The 19,825-nt window shown below is 57.8% G+C and overlaps 1 protein-coding gene and 1 non-coding gene across 11 annotated transcripts; both read left to right on the forward strand.

The window, feature by feature from the left end:
- Positions 1-5,939: 5,939 nt before the first annotated feature.
- LOC139825906 (uncharacterized) lies at positions 5,940-19,503 on the forward strand. Of its 10 annotated transcripts, XM_071800488.1 has the most exons (7): positions 6,342-6,624; positions 8,098-8,262; positions 10,124-10,215; positions 10,922-10,969; positions 11,093-11,128; positions 11,534-11,635; positions 12,091-14,164. In XM_071800488.1, the coding sequence occupies exons 2-7, from the start codon at positions 8,187-8,189 to the stop codon at positions 12,094-12,096; spliced, it is 360 nt and encodes a 119-aa protein (XP_071656589.1). In that variant the 5' UTR covers positions 6,342-6,624; positions 8,098-8,186; the 3' UTR covers positions 12,097-14,164. The 10 variants fall into 10 exon arrangements, with proteins under 10 accessions (XP_071656581.1, XP_071656582.1, XP_071656584.1 ...); XM_071800486.1 differs by lacking the exon at positions 12,091-14,164 and having other exon boundaries at positions 6,341-6,624; positions 11,534-12,080; XM_071800489.1 differs by lacking the exon at positions 11,093-11,128 and having other exon boundaries at positions 6,343-6,624.
- On the forward strand, positions 7,096-7,180 carry LOC136113057 (small nucleolar RNA SNORD45). The gene has a single exon (XR_010652962.1). It is a non-coding gene; the product is annotated as a small nucleolar RNA SNORD45 (small nucleolar RNA).
- Positions 19,504-19,825: the final 322 nt, after the last annotated feature.

A 19,825-nucleotide genomic window follows, 5' to 3' on the forward strand; every position in this document is an offset into this window, starting at 1 on the left:
TGACATCCCAGGACCCCCCATTTGTCCCCAGGGCCCATTGTGACATTCAAGCTACGCCCTTTGTCCCCATGGCCCATTGTGACATCATGGGGACCCCATTTGTCCCTGGGGCCCATCGTGACATCCCAGGACCCCCCATTGTCCCCAGGGCCCATTGTGACATCCTGGGGACCCCCCTTTGTCTCCAGGGCCCATTGTGACATCCTAGGAACCGCCATTGTCCCAGGGCTCATTGTGACATCCTGGGAACACCCCTTGTCCCGAGGGCCCATTGTAACATCCTGGGGACACCCTTTGTCCCCAGGGCCCATCATGATACAATGGGGACCCCCCTTGTCACTGGGCACCCCTTATGACACCATGGGCTCCCCCCTTTGTCCCCAGGGCCCATTGTGGCACCATGGGGACCGCCTTTGTCACTGGGGCCCATTGTGGCATTCCAGGATTCCCCTTTGTCCCCAGGGCCCGTTCTGACACCGTGGGGACCCCCATTGTCCCCAGGGCCCATTGTGACACCGTGGGGATTCCTTCTGGTCCCCAGGTCCCATTGTGACATCCTGGGGACCCCCTTTGTCCCCAGGACCCATTGTGATGTCCCAGCACTCCCTGTTTCCCCATTGTGACACCGTGGGGACCCCCCTTGTCAGTGGGGCCCATTGTGACATTCTGGGTGACCTCCTTTGTCCCCAGGGCCCATTGTGACACCGTCGGGACCCCTCTTGTCCCCAGGGCCCATTGTGACATCCAGGGCACCCCCTTTGTCCCCAGAGGCCATTGTGACACCATGGGGACCCCCTTTGTCACTGGGGCCCATTGTGACATCCAAGGACCCCACTTTGTCCCCAGAGCCCATTGTGACATCCTAAGGAGCAGCCTTTGTCCCCAGGGCCCATTGTGACATCCAAGGACCCCCATTGTCCCCAGGGCGCATTGTGACATCCTGGGGACCCCCTCGTCCCCAGTGCCCATTGTGACACCATGGGGACCCCGCTTTGTCCTCAGGACCCATTGTAACATCCCAGGACCCCCCATTGTCCCCAGTGGCCATTGTGACAGGATGGGATCCCCCTTTGTCACCAGGGCCCATTCTGACATTCAGAGGACCCGCCTTTGTCTCCAGGGCCTGTTGGGACAACATGGGGAACTCGCTTGTCACTGGGGACCGACTGTGACACCATGGGCCCCCCCCTTGTCCTCAGGGCCCATTGTGACACCCTAGGCACCTCCCATTGTCCCCAGGGCCCATTGTGACATCATGTGGACCCCCTTTGTCCCCAGGGCCCATTGTGACATTCCAGGATTCCACTTTGTCCGCAGGGCCCATTGTGACACCCTGGGCACCCCCCTTGTCCGCAGGGCCCATTGTGACATCCCAGGACCCCACTTTGTCCCCAGGGTCCATTTTGACGTTTCAGGACACCCCGTTGTCCCCAGGGTCCTTTGTGACATGCTGGGGACCCCCTTTGTCCCCAGGGCCTATTGTGACATCCCAGGACCCCTCTATGTCTCCAGGGCCCATTGTGACATCCTGGAGACCCCCTTTTCCCCAGGGCCCATCGTGGCACCATGGGGACCCCCTTTGTCCCCAGGGCCCATTGTGACAGGGTGGGACAACCCTTGTCCCCAGGGCCCATTGTGACATCATTGGGAGCCCCCTTTGTCCCCAGAGCCCATTGTGACATCCTGGGGACCCGCTTTGCCCTCAGGGCCCATTGTGACGTCCCAGGACACCCCGTTGTCCCCAGGGCCCACTGTGACATGCTGGGGACCCCCTTTGTGCCCAGGGCCCATTGTGACACCGTGGGAACCCCCTTTGTCCCCAGGGCTCATTATGACATCCTGGGGACCCCCCTTTGTCCCCAGGGCCCATTGTTACACGGTGTAGACCCCCTTTGTCCCAAGAGCCCATTGTGACATCCCAGGACCCTCCTTGTCCCCAGGGCCCATTGTGACATCCTGGGGACCCCCCTTTGTCACTTGGGCCCATTGTGACATCCCAGGACCCTCCTTGTCCCTAGGGCCCATTGTGACATTCAGGGGACCCCTCTGTCCCCAGGGCCCATTGTGACATCCTGGGGAACCCCTTTGTCCCCAGGGCCCATTGTGGTGTCCCTGGACCCCTCATTGTCCCCAGAGCCCATTGTGACATCCTGGCGACCCCGCTTTGTCCCCAGAGCCCATTGTGGCACCATGGACACCCCCTTTGTCACTGGGACCCATTGTGACTTCCCAGGACCCCACTTTGTCCCCAGGGCTCATTGTGGCATCCTGGGTACCCCCCGTAGTCCCCATGGCCCATTGTGACATCCGGGGTACCCCCTTGTCCCCAGGGCTCATCGTGGCACCGTGGGGACCCCCCTTGTCACTTGGGCCCTGGGGTCCTGGTTTTGTTAAAAACAAGTTTCTCTTGTAGTGAATTTGCCTGTCAGCTCAAGCTTCATATCAGCTGCATTTTCCTGGAGAACCCAACACATGTTTTGGCAAACCCAGCAATGGAATGGAAACTTATTGATAAGCATGGATGGACATCTCGCGAGAGGGGCAACGAGAAACTGGTGACCGAGAGACTGACCAACGGTGAATAACATTCCATTCACGTGAATACTTCATATAAAAGCGGGAGATCACGAGGATCTCGTTCCTTTTCCTTCCCTTTTCCCTTTTTCCTTCCCTTCTGCTCATGGCTGACATTAGGAGAGGACCTTGCTGGTCGTCCCTGCGAACTGAGGCCAGTGACAGACTGAATCCAGCTCCGGTTGGCTGCAGAGTCCAATCCAGGACTTTGGGTGCCTGCTCTGCAGTTGCTGAGAGTTTCAAGATTGGTTTTGTATATTTGTATTATTTTCTCTATTCTTATCAGTAGCATCAGTAAAACATCTTTAACTTTTCCAACTCTCTCCCCTCTGTGCTTCTTCCCCTCCCGATCGCCTGCCCTGAGTGGGAAGGGGGGAGAGGGAGGGGCAAAAGGGGGAAGTGGGGGGGAGAGGAGGTTGACAACACATCTGCCAGGGTTTGATTGTCACCCCGCAATCTTAACCCTCGACACCAGCCTATCTCCATTTCCCTGCCCACCTCTATGTCCAGGCCTCCTGGGCACTGGTGCCCTCTGCGAGGAAAAAGTGGGTGGCCCTGTGGCATCCCCAGGGATTTTGGGCCATGAAGGCACCCAAGAGTGGCCCTGAGCAGGCGAGCAGGTGCCACCTGCCAGCGATGCCCTGACCACTCAGGACAAGGAGCCTGGACCTTCCTGCGGTCTCAGGGGAGGCGCCCACCGCAGTGGCCCAGGAGGGAGGGGCCGCAGCTTTTGTTGGCTTTTGTTCACTTTTAAGAGAGGCCTTTGGAGGAGTCAGGTGGGAATCAGGAGCTCCCTGCCGCAGGTTCCCTGTACACTGCCTTTTAGGGAGTTTCATTTGCAGACAAACGATTAAACTCCACTGCTTCATCAGATGAAGTGAAAAGATCAAATGCAGAACTTCAGAACATCACTTTGTGGAGCAGCAGCGTCTGAATTCATGGCAATCTATTCAAGACAAACTTATACTCAGAGGTGCCCCAACAATATCACTCCTGTTACACAGTTTTAGTACAAATGCCCAAGTATTTAAGGACAAGAAAAGGAATCATTTAGCTGCACAGAACTGTCTTCCAAACATATGGAATGTATTGGTTTGGGTATTTCTTTGAAGCCCCAGGTCACAAGTAAGAAACAGCACCAAGTTTAACAATAACGGTTTCTCAGTGGTTTTTGAGAACTTTTCCAAAAACCATTAGGCAAAAAAAAAAGCATTGAAAAACAAGAGCTGAGTGATACAATGTGAAAATGGCAAAAACCACACTCCAAACAATTGTTATTGCAAGAAACAGAAATCACACACAAGCTGTACAAACATACACGTTACCGGCTCTGGACAGACAGATGCAGACCACGGCAGCACGTTCAGCTGTGCAAACCTTGAACCCACACGATCTAAAACCAATCTGACATTATCTGTACAACACAAAGTCAGACCGGAAATATTCTGGCGCATTCACAATGAAATACAATGTGTTGCTGGGCACAAACACCAATATTCACATCAGAACTGTGCAAACCATGGCATTACTCGCTTTGGATTTACAACACAGCCTATGTTTTACTGGAAAACACATTATGTTAATGTTTGGAAAGTTAATACAAGGCTACATTGTTTAGAATTCAGTGTAGTGTGTAGGGAAAACAGTGAGAACGTGTGTTTTTCGTGCTGCTTTTGACAGGCTGTGTCTCATCTCGGTGTACTAAATGTGGCTTTTCTTCCGTGTGCACACCGAGTACAGACCCCTGGTTTTGGGATAACAGTTGTACCACCCAGATGGACACCAATCAAAGCCTTGCCCAGCCCAGCTCGCTGGAGCAGCGGGGCGGGTGCCGATGGGGCTCCAGCCGCACTGCCCTGTTTGTCAGGAGCCCCAGCGGTGCCTCCACCCGGCTGAGCAGTGAGCGGCCCAAAGGCGCAAGGCTAAAATCGAGATATTGTCTTCAATGAATGTAATTGTGATCTGTTTGTACATTTGAGCTTGGCGTGCGGTTTGCGTGTCTGAGCTCAGCCTTTTACTTCGCATGTTTATATTTGGTACCAAAAGAATTTTGTTCGGGGAGATAATTACAAAATGAGAACCGGTTCCATTATTAAAGTGCCACCGCGCTCCCCGTTCAGATGCATCTGTACACATGAGAGTAAATGAGAGGGGGAAGTGATGTGAATGTGAAATTCTGGGTTAGCTGTGTTGCAGTCAGTGTTGTTCTGCGCACAGACTGATCTGGGTCTGAAATTAGTGTAAGAAACTACAAAAGGGAGGAGCTGAGGGATGTAACTATTGCTCAGCTAATTGAAATTGCATATAAAGTTTATAGTCGCAGGAACTAAATGAAGGGAGAAAGAGATTTTAAATCAGACTCTGCCTTTAGGGTTTCCGATTCATAAAATACAACCTGGGGATAAAGTACTAATTAAAACCTGGAAAGAGGAAACTCTGACCCCACGATGGGAAGGACCTTTTCTTGCCTTATTAACTACAGAACCAGCCGTTCGGACTGCAGAGAAAGGGTGGACACACGGCTCTTGAGTTAAAGGACCACGGACGGGAGAAAGAACCTGGGGAGTAACCCAAGGACCAGGGGAATTGAAATTGAAATGGACACGGGATTGGTGATGTAACCACTATCAGCACTGTTAATGTGAATGTCCAGTACAAAGAGTGAATCGCCCGTGCACCCAGCGCTGTTTGGCTTGTGCTCTAACGAACACGTGTTCAAGGAATACAGTTAAGGAATTGGATTAAATGTTGTTTATCCATAGAAAAAGCGTAAGCTACGTATTTCAGTTCCTCATTTGCAAAAATGCTGTAACTCTGTGCAGCACGACCCGTCATCTTTATCTCTCTATCTTTCCACCTCTTTCTGGCATTAACAACGCCCAGATCAAACCTCTCAGCACAGACACTGAGAAATGCCCGCGGCCCATGCTCTGTCAGTTCCTTGGAGCTGCTGCTGTTCTGAGATCCCAGGAGGAGAAACTTCTCTTCAGCCGAGTTTAACACGGAACCTGTTCTCAGCAGCCGAGCCTTCTCCTCTGTGCAAGGGCAGCAAACCGCAGGTTTGGAACCCACAGCCCCTCAGTCCCGCTGCAGCCAGCGAGGAGGCGACGAACGAGCGCGGACACCGAGTCCGCCCGCGGGACGCGCCGGTCGCGCTTTGTGCTGCGGGGTCAGCGGTGCGGAGGGCGGGGAGGAGCTCATCTGAGAGCTGAGGCTGACCTGCAGTTCAGGGGGTTTTCCACTGCACTGAGCCACCATGACGGCACGGCTGCCAGAGACTTTGTTATTTTAATAACTGCTCAACTCATTCACATTTCGTATAAAAATTTGGCGGGTCAGGCGAATAATCGGACAGCTCTGGCGGGGTCCTGCCGGCAGCGCCGCTCGGCTCGCCCCTCCCGGTGACGCAATTTCCGGCTACAGGGCTGGGGCGAGCGGAGGCTGCTGAGCGGGTCCGGGGGGGCGAGCGGCGGGTCCGGGGGGGCGAGCGGCGGGTCGGGGGGGGCGAGCGGCGGGTCCGGGGGAGAGAGCGGCGGGTCCGGGGGAGAGAGCGGCGGGTCCGGGGGGGCGAGCGGCGGGTCCGGGGGAGAGAGCGGCGGGTCCGGGGGAGAGAGCGGCGGGTCCGGGGGGGCGAGCGGCGGGTCCGGGGGAGAGAGCGGCGGGTCCGGGAGAGCGAGCGGCGGGTCCGGGGGGGCGAGCGGCGGGTCAGGGAGAGCGAGCGGCGGGTCCGGGGGGGCGAGCGGCGGGTCCGGGGGAGAGAGCGGCGGGTCCGGGGGGGCGAGCGGCGGGTCGGGATGGGGGCGGGAGAGGCGCCCGCGGTCGGGGCGCGCGCACAAGGATCCGTGTGCGAACGGGCCCTTGGAGACCCCGGTCCCGGGAACCCCCGGAGCTGAGCCCACAGCTGCCGGTCTCTTGGTGCTTTGTGCAGGTGACAGCGCAGAGGCCGCCATGAGAAACCCGGGTGTCCCCAGCACGTTCCTGTTGGAGCAGCGCGTGGCCTGTGCAGCTTCGTGTGGGCCAAGGGAGGCGGCTGTGTCCGTGTTGGCTCAGGTCGGTGCAGTTGCGCTTGGATTTAGAGCAGTGACCCTGGCTGGCTGGTTGAGCCTTGGGGGTTGTTTATTGCTGAGAATGGCAGGGGTCTGTTCAGCAGGTCTTGAATTGCTGTGCACTTTACCCTGCAAGAAGGGTTCGTTTTCAGTGTTATTCATTCAGCGTAGCTCTCTCCATTGTACGGATAAGTTTTCCCGCTCTCAAAGGTTCCCTCTCCATTTGGTGGTTGAATTTCTCAGCGTCTCTTCTGCCGTTTGTTTTCCTTCTCCTGCAAAGTGGGGTGGGAAGGAGAAGGCAAAAGGCTCCGCTGCTTACAGGCGGGGACTTGGTTGCTTGTATAATGTATGTCTGGTTCATCTCGAAGTAGACAGAGAAGAGTGGTGTTAGAAATCAATCAGCTGCCTCCTGTTGGAGGGACAAAGTGTGCTGGATTTGAAGGCGTTGGGCAGGACAGGAAGAGCTGCCTTCCTGGGTCAGTGATGGGCGTTGGCATGTATTGTCTGAGCTGGAGCTGATGGCTGTCACCACTTGAGCTCTAGAATTACTCTGAGACCCAGGAATCTCCAGTTCCTTGTGGAGCTTTTCCAGGCTGTGGAAGCCCCTTTCTGTCACAGATTGTAACGCAGCCCTTGGAGAAGGGGGCACTGCTTGAGGTTCCTCAGTTTGGGCATTGGGGAGGCGTCGTTCTTGGGCTCACGCTGGGCGTGAGGAGACGTTTTCACGTGAGCTGAAGGCAGCTCTGGGTACCCAAAGCTGTTAACCGGTGTTAACAGACGCTGCTGCTGAGATTTGGGGGTGAAAGTGCCACAAATGTGATTTCCCAGGGAAAACAGAGAGATTTGTCAGTGCCTGGTTGTTCCATGGCACATTGTAGTTAAGCACAGTGGTAATTTTGCATCGATTTTACACAGGATTACTGGCTCTAACAGACTGGTTGCATCAAATGAATGTTGACTTGCTGCACTGGTGGCCTTGTGAACAGCAGATGGCTTCTGGAGGTGGTGACATCTCCTGTGAGCCCAGGAGTGCTGAGCCCATCATACAGGGAACGACCTCCCCTCCCCGAGCAGGGCAGAGGACCCAGGGGTCCGGGCTGCCTGTCTGTGCTCCTCCCCTGCCCCAACACCAAAATACGTTCCTTGGGGACAGATATGGGCCTGGACTAAGATGGTACATAAGATGTTTTTCCAGTAATTGTTATTAAAAACACACTAAACTCATGTGATGTTTATTTCAGTTACATTCCCACTCGTTCACAGACCAGGCCCAAGGACATTCACACATCCCATGCACTTGGGGGCGGTTATCCGGCTCGAGATCCCATTCTCACGAGTCTGGGCTATAACTTTTTACAGTTATGAGAAACGTACTTCAAAGTAATCTGTCCAAGGCCCTTTCTATGTTATTATGTTAGTATTATGTCTTTGACTGTCCAGATGGTCATGTTAGTATTGATCTTCCTTTATCATCCAGGTGACTGGAACCACACATCTTGCTTTTCCACATTTACTTTCCAAGAGGCTGCTGAACTGTGGCAAGATGTTGCTGTCTGTACGGAGAACATGGTTGTAAAAGTACATCATGGAGATGCTCACACAGCCCAGAGTCAGCCACTGAAGAATATCAAAGCAAACACAGGTATGTCCCTGAAGGGCTGCCAGCTCTGCAGGGACAGAAATCGGGTCTTGGGAATCTGAGATCCCTCTTGTGCTCCAGTCAGTGAGCACAGACTGGTGCTGGAAGCCGCTCAACATCCAGGTTGCCCGGGCAGCAGCCACTGAGACTGGAGTTATAAACCCATTGATTCCCCCACTGTCACACTGCCCCACAGTGCCCAGAGGATGCTGACCAGGGCCCCCAGGATGGGGATGTTTGGGCCGGGGGTGCAGTGAAGGGAACCCCGCGCCCCGCAAAAAGCCAGGGAGAGCTGCAAGGCGGGCGGGGGAGAGGGCAGGGGAGGCCGTGCCCCTGGGGACACAGCTCCATCCCCCAGCTGCTCTGAGCCCCGCTCCGGCAGGACTCCCCAGGCTGTCCCGAAGCAGAGCGGCACCCCGGCTGTCCAGCTGCTCCCCTGGGACCCCCCGGCCTCTGGGCTCCAGCCTGTGCCCAGGGCAGCCAGGGAGCCCCAGGCGTGCGGGTGCCCCAGGACCTGCTCCTCCCCGCTGCCCCAGCACTGCCCTTCTCTGTGGGCTCTGCCCGCTGCCAGGGCTGGGGGAGCCCAGGCTTCCAGGCTGCTTTAACTGCCCTGGATCCCCTGATCGGTCACTCTGTGAGGCACCGATCTTGGTGAACGGGCTTCTTGTGCCATGGGCCCCGGGCAAACAGAGCTTATCAGAGCCGCTGTGGGAGCAAACATCCCTCCTCGTGCCAGGGGAGCTCCGTCCTGCAGTGAGCTCCGAGCGGCTGCCTGGGAACAAGCGCCCGCTTCATCACGTCCCTCTGGATGGCCACGTCCTGCTCAGGGACAGCGCTGGCCTGGGCCGAGGATGGGGGCATTGAAGGGACACTCGGTGGGGACAAGGGCCTTTGGTGAGCTGTGGCCAAGTCCCAGGAAGGGACAGGGCTGGAGCCAGAGCCTTGTTGGGGACAGGGACACTGGGACCCACCATGTGGGATCAGCTCTACAGGGCGGGACCCAGGTTGTCTGGGAGGGCACAGTGACCCCAGGCAGGGACAGGTGAGAGCCAGGGCAGGGGATGCTCCCTCTGCTCTGTTCTCAGCTGTGGCTGCAGACTGGACCAGTTGGGGGCTGGCGGTGCAAGGGAAATGGGGTGGGCTGGAGCTGGGCACTGACACCACCCCAGCACTTCCCCCAAGCCCAGCCCTCCTCTCCCAGAGCCCAGGATTCACCAGTGCTCCCCATTGGCAGTGCCACCAGTGACTGAGGATCCCAGTCACCAGCTGTCCACATTGCCCCAGCTGTCCTCCCACCTCCCAGAGCTCCCTAATCCTGGGGTCCCTGGTGCCCCAAGAAGAGGAGTGACTCCCAGCCCCTCATTTATTTAAGGGGCTGGAAAGGGCTCCGAGATAATTGTGCTTAGAGACCCCAGATTTGAGGCTGGTGTCATCTCTAGGGGGGGTTCCATAGGGAAAGACTGGCCTGGGAGTTGAGGGGCACTGGGAGATGGTGGTGCTGGGAGGTGAGGGGCACTGGCAGGTGGGGGGATCAGGCTTTTGGGGTTGTTGCAGGATGGTTTCGAGTTGGAGCAGTGGGTCATCACCATAGGGTGTCTGGCTGTCAGGGACACACTGCTGTCCCCCCTCACCACTGTGGATGCCTGGGCCCTTCCCCGTGCAGCTGCCCCATGCAGGAAGCGGCACTGATGCCAGGGAAGGCAGCTGGATCAGTGCTCAAGGCGGGAGTGACTCTGTGCCAAGGCTGGGTTGCCAGGGCGGGTGTCTCTGCCAAGGTTTGCCCTGGGGGCTGGAGGCGTGGGGAGGGGCAAGGAGTCGTCCTGGGAGGGATAAAGGTGCCCTCACCTTTTCTGGCATCACCCAGGACTCGCTGCACCGCAGAGGAAGATGAAGGTCGCAGTGCTCAGTGTGGCCCTGCTCTTCACCATCCTGCTGTGCACCCCAGAGGATGCGCAGGTGAGGCTCCAGTGAGGGCCCCCACCGGTTTCTTGTCTTGGTGCCCCCACACCCCTCTTCTTTGGGCCTCCCCATTCCATCCTTTAAGACCCCTCAGGTATCTCCTCCTCAGGATCTCCTCTGTGTCCTATAGAGGGTCCCCAAATGCTCTCCCTTTGATGGATGCCAATGCCTTTCTTTCCATCTTTCCACTCCGTCCTTTGCCTTTCACCCTGTCCCCTGCGGTAGTGCCCCCAGATCCCCCTCCTTGAACACCCCCTCCCAAACACTTTCCCGATCCCCGCGTTTTGTTCCTCTGCTGTCCTCTTCCTCCTGCCCCCACCAACAACCTCACTTGAATTCCCCGTGTCCCCTCCCCTTGAATTCTTTACCCCTCACTTGCATCCCATGCAGTCCTGTCCCTCCAGCACCCCCAGCCCGGTCCCTTGGGTTCTGCGAGTTCACAACAGTGCCCTGCCTCTGGGTCCCCCCCAGCCACCGTCCTCCTTGGAGGCCCCAAATTCCCATGTTATCCTTTTCTCCAACCCAAGCCCTGGTCTGCCATGAACAGGTATCCCAGGTGAAACTTGGAGGAATGAGGTTGGGGGGAGCAGAAGGGATTTTCACGCTCAGATGAGGGAGAATCCATGGGCCTGGGTGGGGCTGGGGACACCTGTGCCCCACCCACAGCCCCATTTGTCTCCAACCCCTTTCTCTTCTTTCATAGGCATTTCCAGGAACATTGCTGGAAGCAAGTGGAGGGTCTCTCCTGCATGTGAGTAGTGGGGCGGACTTGGAGGACATCCAGTCTGGGAACTGGAGGGCACCTTGGTCCTCCCCTCCCTTGCTGGGGCTGGGACATCCCAGTGACCAGTGAGGTCTCATGGTCTCTCTACAGGAGGGACTCAAACTGGGGCGAGTGAAGAGGGCTGCGGTAGGTGTCACAAGTTCTGCTGCCCCACACCCTCCCTCCCACGGCCACGAAGCTCCAGGGCATCCCAGTGTGCCCCAGAACATGCCAGTGTGCCCCAGTACACTCCCATGCACCCCCTGCAGCCCCACAGAACATCCCTGCTCCCCAGTGTTTTCCCAGGGATGCCCCATTGCCCAGGGCTCCCATTGCATTCCCTTCCATCCCATCACAACCCACTACAGCCCAGTGCACCCCACGATACCCCAGGACACAGCCCCTTCCCCAGGACCTCCACTGCTTTCTGTGCCCCACCACACAAGCTCACGCACCCCATTTTCCCTGGAGTCACCTTCCCCAAGGACCCCATTGCTTTCCCCTGCCTCCCAGTGCACCCAAGTGTGTCCCTCACCCAACCTTTCTCCCCAGCTCCCTCTGTCTCTCAGGGTGGATGATGTTTTGCAGCAGAAACACCAGGTTCCAGATCTTCCAGATGCTGAAGTGCTAGTGCACCCATCTCCTCCATTGCTGGTGAGCAGCATCAGGGCATCTCCAGCCCCACAAAGGGTCCTGGGTGGGCAGAACGTGGATCTAGAAGCAAACAGAGGAGACTGTCCATGCCCTGTGTCCCAGGCCATGCTGGACAGAGCTGCCCCCATGACTTTTGGTGCACCCAGCGGGGCTCTACGGACCCAGAGGGTCACCGTGCAGGCCAGGCTGGGGCTCTGGGGCCTTACAGACCCCAAGGATCACCCTGAGGGCTGGGCAGGGTTCTGGGAGATGTAGGGGCATCCGGGGCTAATGACACACTGGCCACGGAGCTCTGGGTGCCACGTGGATCTCAGGAGAACCAAGTCTTGTCCTGGGCTGATTGAGGGCTCCAACTCTTCTCTCCTTCCCTGGGTCTCTGCAGAGAGACGGTGGGGAGAAGCCTCCCCTCATGTCCCAGCTGACACTGGAGGTCTCATTTTGGGCTCTGATTTCAGAACTGAAACTGATGGCGACAGCCGTGTCCTGTCCCCCTCCAGCGGCATGAGGAGATGATCATCCCTGGATGACCCCATCTGATCCCCTGGGAGCCCTGGGCCATTTCCCTCTCCTAATCAGTAAATCCCTTCGGCAAAGCTACGCCTGCGTGTGGATGTGTGTCCGTGTCCATGCTCCCACTGCTGTGCCAGCACTCGGACACCTGGGTCCTCTCTGGCCACACCATGGCCATGAGCAGAGTGACTGAGGGAGCCCAGACACCTGGGGTGTCACTGTAAACGACACCTCCTTCCCACCTGCCATGTGCCCCCAGATTCGGGCAGATTAGGGGAAAGTGGAGTGTTCCCCCATGAGGCTGGAGGAGGCTGGTTCATGAGGACTGGGTTATGGACCAGTTAAACAATCTGGACATCCATAAATCCATGGGTCCAGATAGGATCCACCTGCAGGTGCTGAGGGAGCTGGCTGAGGTCACTTTAGGCCACTGTCCATGATCTTTGCTAAGTCGTGGGAAACAGGAGAGGTGCCTGAGGCCTGGAGGAAAGCAAATGTCACTGCAGTCTGCAAAAAGGGCAAGAAGGAGGATCCAGGTATCTATAGACCGGCCAGCCTCACCTCCACCCCTGGGAAGACGATGGAACAACTTCTCCTTGGTGCCATCTCAAGTCATACAAGGGATAAGAGGGTCATTAGGGGCAGTCAACATGGCTTCACCAAGGGGAAATCGTGCTTGACCAACCTCACTGACTTTTATGAAGACGTAACGAGGTGGATGGATGATGGCAGAGCGGTGGACGTGATCTCCCTTGACTTGAGTGAGGCACTGGACACAGTCTGCACAGCATCCTCACAGCTGAACTGAGGAGTGCGGTCTGGATGAGCGGGCAGTGAGGTGACTGCGAACTGGCTGAAGGGAAGAAGCCAGAGAGTCGTGGGCAATGGACAGAGTCCAGTTGAGACCTGGATCCAGTGCAGTGCCCCAGGGGTCAGTGCTGGGGCCTGTATTGTTCAATGTATTCATCAATGACTTGGATGAGGGAACAGAGTGACTGTCAGCGAGTTTGTTGGTGACAGCAAGCTGAGAGCAGTGGTGACACTGGAAGCTGTGCTGCCATCAGAGACCTGGACAGGCTGGAGAGTTGGGCGGGAAATATTTACTGAAATATAACAAGGGCAAGTGTGGAGTCTTGAATCTGGGTAGGAACAACCCCAGGTTCCAGTGTAAGTTGGGGAATGAGCTATTAGAGAGCAGTGTAGGGGAAAGGGAGCTGGGGGTCCTGGGGACAGCAGGGTGACCATGAGCCAGCACTGGGCCCTTGTGGCCAGGAAGGCCAATGGTACCTGGGGTGGGTTAGAAGGGGGTGGTCAGTAGGTTAGAGAGGTTCTCCTGCCCCTCTGCTCTGCCCTGGGGAGACCACATCTGGAATATTGTGTGCAGTTGTGGCCCCTCAGTTCCAGAAGGACAGGGAACTGCTGCAGAGAGTCCAGCGCAGCCACCAAGATGCTGAAGGGAGTGGAGCATCTCCCGTGTGAGGAAAGGCTGAGGGAGCTGGGGCTCTGGAGCTGGACAAGAGGAGACTGAGGGGGGACTCATTCATGGTGATCAATATGGAAAGGGGCAGTGTCAGGAGGATGGAGCCAGGCTCTTCTGGGTGACACCAGTGACAGGACAAGGGGCAGTGGGTGCAAACTGGAACACAGGAGGTTCCACTTGAATTTGAGAAGCAACTTGTTCCCGGTGAGGGTGGCAGAGCCTGGCCCAGGCTGCCCAGGGAGGTTGTGGAGTCTCCTTCTCTGCAGCCATTCAAACCCGCCTGGACACCTTCCTGTGGAACCTCAGCTGGGTGTTCCTGCTCCATGGGGGGATTGCACTGGATGAGCTTTCCAGGTCCCTTCAACCCCTGACATTCTGGGATTCTGTGAAATAGATGTATAATGCACATAAACTCCACGCTTTGTGGCTGGTGGCGTCCTAAGGGTTTTGGTTGCTATGACAATGGGACATTGATGACTATAACCAGATAGGGAGGTGTCCTCGTTTCATTAAAAACCAGACCGGTTCTCTCTCAGTGATTTTTTCTTTCAGCTCACTTCTTCTAGGTGGCTGCACTTTTATGAGTTTTAGCCTGCGTATTTTTCCTAGGATGCTGCACTCAGTGCTGATAAGAGAGCAACAGAATGCTGAAGAAGCTCGTGTTTAGATTTATTACTGTGGTAGCTAGAAAAGACTGATAAGTTTTCCCACGTTCTGTTGTGAGAGGGGCGTGTTTGAGGAGGGGTGGATGAACAGCTTACTAGAACTGACCAATGGAAGTATTCCATCCCGTAATCGTCATACCCCCTATATCAGAGGGTGATCACGAGGGTCACGCTCTCTTCGGCCATGGCCGGCATCTGGAGAGGACCCTGTCTGTCTGTCTGCCTGAGATCTACAGGCACCCTGCACCCAGGTTCTGGTTACTGTGCAGTCCCACCCATGACTTCCAGGCGCCTGGCCTGCAGCTGCTGGAGCCGCCAGCCCCGCACACCCAGCTCTGCTGAGTGACGCCAGCTCCACATCCAGCACTTGACATTGGGTTTGTATATTTTGTATGTATTAACCCTTTAAAACTCTCCAACTTGAAGTCTAAGTCTCTCTTCCTTTCCTCTTCCCAATCATCTTTCTGATCTAAAGGAAGGGGTCGCGGGAAACGAGGGGATAACAGGGAGCGTCTGCCATGGTTTATTGTCACCTTGCCTTAAACCTTGACAATGAACCAACAGTGTGTCCTGGCAGCAGAGAGGGACCCGTATCCTGGGTGCATCCAGCACAGCATTGCCAGCCAGACAAGGAAGGTGACTGTCGCTTGGCGCTGGGAGTAACATCCCATGCAAACTGCCTAAAATCAGCGCTGGGTTGTGGTTCCTTTAAGCAGTGTCCGCGTGTCCACTCCTCATGATGTGGGACATGTCAGATGGGTGCAGAGCAGGGTGACGCACCACAGGGCTGAGGTGCCGCCTGTCCCTTGGGAGTGGCAACAGGAGGCCAGACGGACACTGCGGCTCGTGCCTCCGTGTGTAAAAGGGACAGACTCTGTCTCTGCTCATCTCTGGGTGCAGAAGGAGTCCAGGATGCCAGCTCAGATGAGGGTGCCTGGCAGACCCTGACATTTCTGTGTGTTACTCCAGGAACAAACCCCACTGGCCCAGTGAGATTCGTCTCAGCTGCCCTCATTGCAAGTGCTCCTGTCTGCTCTGTCACCCTTGCCCATGATGCCGGGCTGTGCTCTCAAAAGTGCCACAGCAATCAGAGAGGTTCTGGGGTCCTTGGGATAGGCAGACATCCAACCCAGCTTCAAGAAGGGCTCTTTATTAAAATCCAGCCGTTTTTCCACAAGGAGAGCTGCTCCTCCACCTGGGTCAGCGACGCCAGCAGCACAGGGCCTGCAGGGACCATCGTGATCGTGGCTGCTCCCTTGGGCTGCTCAGGATGAGGATGGTCTGAGTAGCGAGGGAGCGGGTGGAGGGTTTACTGTCCTTCTCCAAGGGCTGAAGGGCTGCAACAGAAAGGAGCAGAGCCCAGATGATCTCCCACATCTGCAGAGACCCCCAGGCATCCCCTCCTGAGCAAGCTCCCTACTCACCACTGCAGATCTCAGCCAGCTTCTCCTCCTCCCTTCGGTCCCTCAGGGGCCGCGCAGCCAGCCCTGGGCACAGAGTTCCGTCAGACCCCTGTTGCCTCCCCCTCACCAGAGCTGGCCCCAGGGGATAGCCCAGAGCTGACATAGCGGGACCGAGCAAGGCGGCCACCAAGGCCACCCACGTGGGCAGGGCTGGGAGGGGAGGCCAAGGCCCTGCACGGGGCGGCCGGGGCTCTGGCAGCCACAGGGCTGCTCCTTGCGCCTGGGCAGTGGCGGGGACTGGGGTCAGGCTGCTGAAAGAGGGACCCGGGGGCTGTGACTCACCGATGAACCTCACGGCCGCCTCTCGCAAGCTGGCCTGAGCATCCCTCAAGTATGGCAGGCTTTGACTCAAGAATTCTTGAGCCCTGCTCCTGTCCTGCTCCACCTGGAGAGGGCACAAAGGTGTGAGCATGTCACCGTCTGCACCCCACCCCGAGCTGGCTGGACCAGTCCCTCCTCCCAGTAACCCAGGTTCCCATTTCCCCGCAGGCCTCTCCTGCCCCCCAGCCAGGAGCCCTGTGGGGCTGAGGCTGAGAGACAGACACAGGCAGAGTGGTCCCAGGGGTGCTGAGCGCCCTCCTTCCCGCCGGACATGGGGCAGAGGGGAGAGCCCTTGGGGGCTCTGTTCTTGAGGACAGGGAACAAGGGTGCAGCTCGGGGCTGCAGCAGGGCGGGCGACGCACATCTGCAGAGCACACAGCCCAGACATGTGGGGCAGCCCTCAGCCAGCCTGGGCCTTAGCTGTTCTCACCAAGCTCTCTCCAGTCCTCCATGTCTGCCGAGTCCGCACCAGGTGTTGGAGCTGTTTCCATTCCAGGAGCTCTGCTGCGCCAAGGAGGGCTTCCCTGGCGGCCTGCGGGACAGCAGAAGATGGGACATGGCACCCACCATCTGCGTAAGGAGACCTGGTGTCCCCCTATTCTTGGCTTTGTTCCTGGAACACCTGCCCTTTGGGGCCAGCGACTTGCCCTGGCCCAAACATCTGGGGCTCTCTTGTGCACAGCCCTGGGGGACAGGGACTGAGGCTCAAAGCTCGAGACCCAGCACCTGCAGGGACAGCTGAGGAGCCCGTAGGGATGCGCCTGTTTAGGCCTCGGTGGCCACGGGCTGCTGCTGAGCCCTGTGGGACCAGGTATGGCAGGTGGTGGAAATGGCCATGGCAGCTTCTCTACTGCTACTCGTGCTGGGTCTGTAGGGACCCTTCCTATGGGCTGGAGGAAGCTGCCAGTTGCCAGCAGCCCTGTCCCCTGGTGCCCAGGCCACCCGTGTGCTGCCAGCACACCCTTCTGTGCCTCAGTGCTCAGCGTGCAGATCTGTACCTTGGCCACGTTGTTGCTCTGGTCGCTCAAACGAAAGAAGAGGGGGAGCAGCGCACGGTGCACGTAGCTCTTCATCCTCTTCTTGTCGTGCGCCATCACGGACTGCACCCGCTCTCGGAAGAGGCGGATGGAGAGCTCTCGCAGCTGGCTGGACTCCTGGGAGGAAGGAAGAAAGGCGGACTTCAATCCCAGCAGCTCTCTGCCCATGGTGAGCAGGGGCAGTATCGGGGCTGACATGAGGGGAGATGCTCCATGGTCAGGTTGTGCAGCAGGGAGCTGTGCTGGGCTGCAAAGCCCAGAAGCCATCCCACGAGAGCCCAGGGGAGCAGAGCCTGCTCCCAGTGCTGCCCACGGGGCTGGGCTGAAGGGCAGCTGGCACTGCAGGCTGCCCACCCGCAGGGCTCAGGCTCCGTCATCAGCCTTACATCGTCAAAGAGGGGCAGGAGCTTTTCCTCCAGCTGCTCGACAGCGGGTCTGGCCTCTTCCCTCTTCAGATGTCCCATCACGCTGCGGAAGAACGCCAGGACTTTCCTTTTCATTTCTGTGTTGCCGTAGTCGAGCAACCCCACAACTTGTGGCAAGAGGGATTGTATTTTTCTTGCCTGTATGAAAAACAGTTTCGTTTTTGTGAAAGGGTCAAAAACCACCCTGGCAAAAAAAGCCGGTCACTGAGCACCAGCCTCCTGTCCAGCTCCGTGGCAGGTGGTGGCACAGGAATCTCTGTGGCAGCCTCCTGGCAGGTGGTGGCCATGGGCACAGCCACGGAGATACAGGAGAGCAGGGCCAGGGCAGGGAGGGAAGAAAAGCAGTGACTCCCTGTGCCCTGCTCAGCCGCCCCTTTTCCCACAGGCCCCCGTGGGCAGATGTCTTGGAGAGACTCCGTGCCTGGAAAGCTCCCCAGGCAGCCATCAGGCCCCAGCACGGCAGGGAGGGCATTTGGAGCTGTCAGCCACTGCCTGACCCCCAGCCAAGGCCAAGCCACCACCTCCCCCAATGCCCCAGCCCCAGCTGCCAACATTGCTCCTCTTGATGCTGCCCTGCTCACCATGTCAGCTCTTTCTGACTCACTGATGACGCCTCCGGGAAACGTGGAGTCTATGGCCAGGAGTCTTTCACGCAAGTTCTTTAAGATCTTCTTCAGAGGCTGGGGTGTGGAGATCATCATGTCCCACATGTCCAGGGCAGTCCTGCAGGAGAGCGCTGTCAGCAGGGCAGCCTGGGCCACAGCAGCGTGTCCGGGCTCAGCGCTGCAGGATGGTTGGATGCCCTGGGCAGCAGCAGAGGCTGAGCTGGTGCTCCTGTGGGGCTGGCAGAGCGTGGGGGGCTCTGGGCTGGCTCGCTCAGCTGTGGCTGCTGCGGGCCTGGCTGACCCCCAGCGCTGGAAAGCGTGGTGGGATGGAGGGTCCTGCTCCTCGGGGGTGTCCTGCAGGATTCCTTGGCTCTGTGCCCCTCTCCCCACAGGGAACAAGCCCTCATGGCTTCTGGGGCCAGTACCTGTCTCCTGGTGGAGCGATCCTCAGCAGCGTTGTGAGCACCTCCCCGGGTCTCCTGTCAGCCATGAGGAGAAGCAGGGACGCCACGCTCTGCCGGGCTGGTGCTGTGTTGATGCTGTCCAGGTTTTTGTGGATGCATCTCATGATCTTTGGCAGCTGGAGGAGACACAGGTGAGGATGGCACTGCCACTGGAGTGCAGCCACTTCCTCAGCTGCCCCTTCCATCCCTCTCTGCCACCTTCGTGTGGCTTCAGATTCCTGAGACACCAGGGCTTGGGGGGGAGGGATGGAGGAAGGAACAAGGCCTGACAGGGCTGAAGGGCAGGGCAATCCAGCCTGGCAGGGCAATCCAGCCACAGGCCACTTACATCCACCAGCCAGAAGTCAGGGAATTCCATGACCATGTCCAGCAAGTCTGTTGCCCGCTTCTTGTCAAAGATGCTGGCGTCTCTCATCGCCTCGATGAACACAAGGACGATGTCTGTCCTCTCAGAAGTTCTGAGGTGTCTCGCGCAGGACTATGGGAGAAAGGAAAGAAAGGAAGGAAGTGAAGCCAAGTCACACCGAGTGCCCTGATGCTGCTGCTTAGCCAGGCAGTGCCAGCAGCCCTGCAGAGATGCCCGACGGTGCTGGTGGCAGAGCCCGCAGCAAAACTGGCAGCAGGGGCGGCAGTGGCTGCACGGGGAGGATGAGAAGAGAGGCCCGGGGTGAGGGAGGAGGGTTGGACTCATGGGCACAGGGTGCTGGCCCTGCCGTGAACCAGGGCTTGCTGGCGGCCAGCGGGACTGGGGCTGCTGCTGGGATACTGGTGCCAAAGCCCTGAACCCAAGCGCGTGTCCAGGGCTGGCTCTGTGGGCCGTCAGGGCTCTGCAGGCCCGTGCCGGCCACAGCTCCCAAAGCAGCTGCCTGGGCAGCAGCCCTGTGTGGGGAGAGCTGCAGGCCGCTCTGGGGTGCAGGGATGGGGAGACGGCCCGGCTGGAGGGTGCCTGGCTCCTTACCGCCAGCATGGGATGTCTGAATAGCGCAGAGCTCATCTTCTCTATCCTCCCCACAGCCCTCTCCTGCACACATTCTCTCTCAGAGCTGGTGTATGTCAAGAGCATCTGGGAAGAGAGAAGCTGCTGGTGAGCCCTGGGAGCAGCCAGCACTCAGCAGAAGCAGCACCGCCCAACTCCTGGGCTGGACTCTGTTCTCGAGCAAAGCCTGTAGTGGGGTTCCTGCCCTCGGACCCCTCGCAGGCTTGGGACAAACGCCCCGGGC

This window comes from Patagioenas fasciata, chromosome 30 (assembly GCF_037038585.1).
Source record: "Patagioenas fasciata isolate bPatFas1 chromosome 30, bPatFas1.hap1, whole genome shotgun sequence".
Classification (NCBI taxonomy): domain Eukaryota; kingdom Metazoa; phylum Chordata; class Aves; order Columbiformes; family Columbidae; genus Patagioenas; species Patagioenas fasciata.

Coding starts and splice junctions, on each gene's coding strand:
- LOC139825906 (XM_071800479.1), top strand. CDS start 16,830: ATGCGCCTGTTTAGGCCTCGGTGGCCACGGGCTGCTGCTGAGCCCTGT. Junction 17,281..17,921: donor CCAGCAGCTCTCTGCCCATG/GTGAGCAGGGGC, acceptor CTTTTCCCACAG/GCCCCCGTGGGCAGATGTCT.